The sequence below is a fragment of the Pinus tabuliformis genome, chromosome 5_1, assembly GCF_031772625.1.
Source record: "Pinus tabuliformis cultivar Carrire ecotype Pingquan chromosome 5_1, CPIR1, whole genome shotgun sequence".
NCBI classification, from domain to species: Eukaryota; Viridiplantae; Streptophyta; class Pinopsida; order Pinales; family Pinaceae; genus Pinus; species Pinus tabuliformis.
The window spans coordinates 660195226-660198026 of NC_142305.1; the positions used below are offsets into that span (position 1 = coordinate 660195226).

General features: G+C 38.0%; 1 protein-coding gene across 1 annotated transcript; it reads right to left on the bottom strand.

The window, feature by feature from the left end:
• Window positions 1-287: 287 nt before the first annotated feature.
• On the bottom strand, window positions 288-1672 carry LOC149166721 (uncharacterized). Its single transcript, XM_089431396.1, has 3 exons — window positions 1547-1672; window positions 1431-1463; window positions 288-1011 (listed from the first exon to the last, which is right to left on the bottom strand). The coding sequence occupies exons 1-3, from the start codon at window positions 1559-1561 to the stop codon at window positions 418-420; spliced, it is 642 nt and encodes a 213-aa protein (XP_089287522.1). The 5' UTR covers window positions 1562-1672; the 3' UTR covers window positions 288-417.
• Window positions 1673-2801: the final 1129 nt, after the last annotated feature.

The window sequence follows — 2801 nt, forward strand, 5'->3', positions numbered from 1 at the left end:
AGCTAATTCAATTATTTGATCCTATTTTATCGATAAACAAGAACGAATTTAATTGTTTGATTACATTTCATCGATAAACCAGAGCGAATTCAATTGTTTGACAACATTTCATTTCAATTCGTGTTATTGAAAAAGATACCACATTGCAACCACAACCATGTGTTGTTGATTCAGGTTGTATCAGTACATCCAAGGCCGTGAGCCAACTGATACTAAATGCATACCAATGTACAAATGGAATTGAATTGAAAAATATCGCAGAGCCAAGAGTTTTATAAAAAAGAAGAGATTGATGCATCTCCATATTTTTTTTGACATTTCCATTTCAATAACAAATGTAATGTCTTACAAAGTAGAAAACGAGGAGAACGGGCTCTGATTTATTCATGCACCTAGGAACCCACCCAAGAGAAAATTTCAATGGTGGAACCACAACAACTGCTTGCCATGGAGGAATAGAGCAGTACGTTCAATGTTATCACATGCATATCTAATAATGTTGATACATAATATACAAGTTACAGTGAAGCTTGATATCACAGTTGAGGTTTGACATAAATATATCAAAGCCATCAATAAATTTTTGTAATTTTTAAACACATCTCTTATTGCCACTTTCTTGTGGTCTTGGGTGGCTTCACTGCTGTTGCAGCTATTTGACTTTCTGAGATCTTCAGAGCCTGCAGGTGAGATGTTGCTGTTGGTATCAGTATCGTTAATGCTGTCACATGAACCTGCTGCATTGCCTCTCTGCAACACATAATTTGTATTAATGCTCAGGTTGTTGCAAAAATTCAACCCTTCAAATGCAGGGAATACCGGACCATCAGGAGACTGACAGGGGGAGGAGTCTGAATTGTTGTGCTTGTTGTTAGAATCAAACTGCATCAACCCACCAAACAGTGATGGGCAGGCAGAGTCAAGCTGCAACAATTCCTCAGGGTTGACTGCAGTCATATTGAATGTATCCATATCAGCAGGCTCAAGCCCAAATTGATCCATCTGGTCCAACTGAAACATTTTTGAATCCATGAACAGACACTCTCCAAACCAATTACAGAAACTGTAATTCAAAACCCAATGCCCATACACAGTGAGAGGATCAGATCCTATCAGAAAATGGGGGTAGAAAAGGCCTATCACAAAATGGGGGTAGAAAGGCCTATCAGAACTGGATTGATTGCTCAGTGAAGAAGATCTGGAAGGACATTAATCATGGGACAGAGGAAAGGGCACAATGACTGGTGCGGGCAGCAGATCAGATCTGGAGATGAAGGACTTGACTTGGAAGTTGGAGGAGTAATCAGTGGAATCAGAAGATGATGAGATGATAAACATATGGGAAAAGACGTGCAGAGATGTACAGGTGTGCCATTGACAGCATAGAATTGCACGTGCTGTGAATTAACTAGAGATATCTTAGTACTTACCACAATACGAATAGTGATTGACACAGCATATATCTGTGGGCATACAGACCAGTTATTAGTTCTCGTGTGAGAGGTAAACATGTGCGTAAGCAAACCAAAAATACCATGCTACATACCGTGTAATTCTTCATTCTCTGAAAGATTGCCCGACTTGTTAAAACAGCACTAATAATAACACTCAGCCCTGGCTCAGTAAGCACAATATCAGATGCACTTCTAGCTGCATCAGTTGCATCTGCCACTGATTTTTTGCATTGTCAATACTTTTTTTTCAGTTAGAATTGAATATATTTTATAAAGCTAAGACATGCTATTAACGATTAAAAGCACGAATTCCCGAAAGATAAACCCAAACATAATGATGCAAATTCTTTAACGAAGCATTTTTCTGAAAGGTAACAGCAAATAACAGAGATCCCATGACACACTTAAACAACTGAAATTTCTAGATGCAGAGTACAACCTTCCAGCCCCTCTTATCTAAATCTAACAGAAAATGCTACAAAACCAAAATGTAGTCCATCTCAAAACCCCAATAAGGATTCTTTTTTCTTAATCCTTCTAATAAAAGAAAATCAGTTACTTCCAATAAACTAAAATAATCTCCAAAAGCTGAACAATGACTATCTAACGTAAAGATAACAAAAACTACGGTTGAAGTGGAACATCAATCTACCAAGCGAGCAGGTATTATTGCTTTTAGAAAACCTGTAAAAGCTGACCAGTAAAGGCTTACAAAAGCTAACTAAAACGAATCATCACCATTTTAGTCCTTACAAGTTACACCAAAAATTGGCAAAAAAATGTCTAGTTTAGAGAGTTTGAGGGCAAGACGCTGTTCGAACTCCACAATTTTCAATCATTTCCAGACACCAATTTTCAACAATTTCCATTGAAATTCATTTTGTATTGAAGCAACATGCCAAAATAACATCTACAATAATGAGCCAGCCTGATATATAAGAGTTCCAATTCTGCCTTTATGTACAATACACTATACTGTTATCCAAAAAGGATGTATCAAGCTTATCCATGAATACTCATTAGCTCGAATATTTGTCATCTTGCCATTGATTGCTGGCACTTTGATTGTTCTCTTCACCCGCTATTTCCTGTATAGAGTGCAAGCGGCGATACAATCCGACTAGTTGTACAATAGGGGGCAACACCCTAGGGTGTGGAACCAAAATGTTATGGGTTGAAGTAGGCTGCCCAATGAATGAATTTGGTGCCATTGGTGGAAACAACCAGGGGGTTCGATGATCAAACGGGAGAGGTGGACGTGGTGAATCAAATGGAAAATGAATCAATGAACCCCCCATATTTGGATCCACATTATTCTCATGAAATAAACAAACTTGGCAACTTGAA

Excerpts from the sequence above, each read along its gene's own strand:
- LOC149166721 (XM_089431396.1), bottom strand. Across the intron at positions 1,012-1,430 it reads CAATCACTATTCGTATTGTG|TTGGACCAGATGGATCAATT; the intron begins GTAAGTACTAAG and ends AAAATGTTTCAG.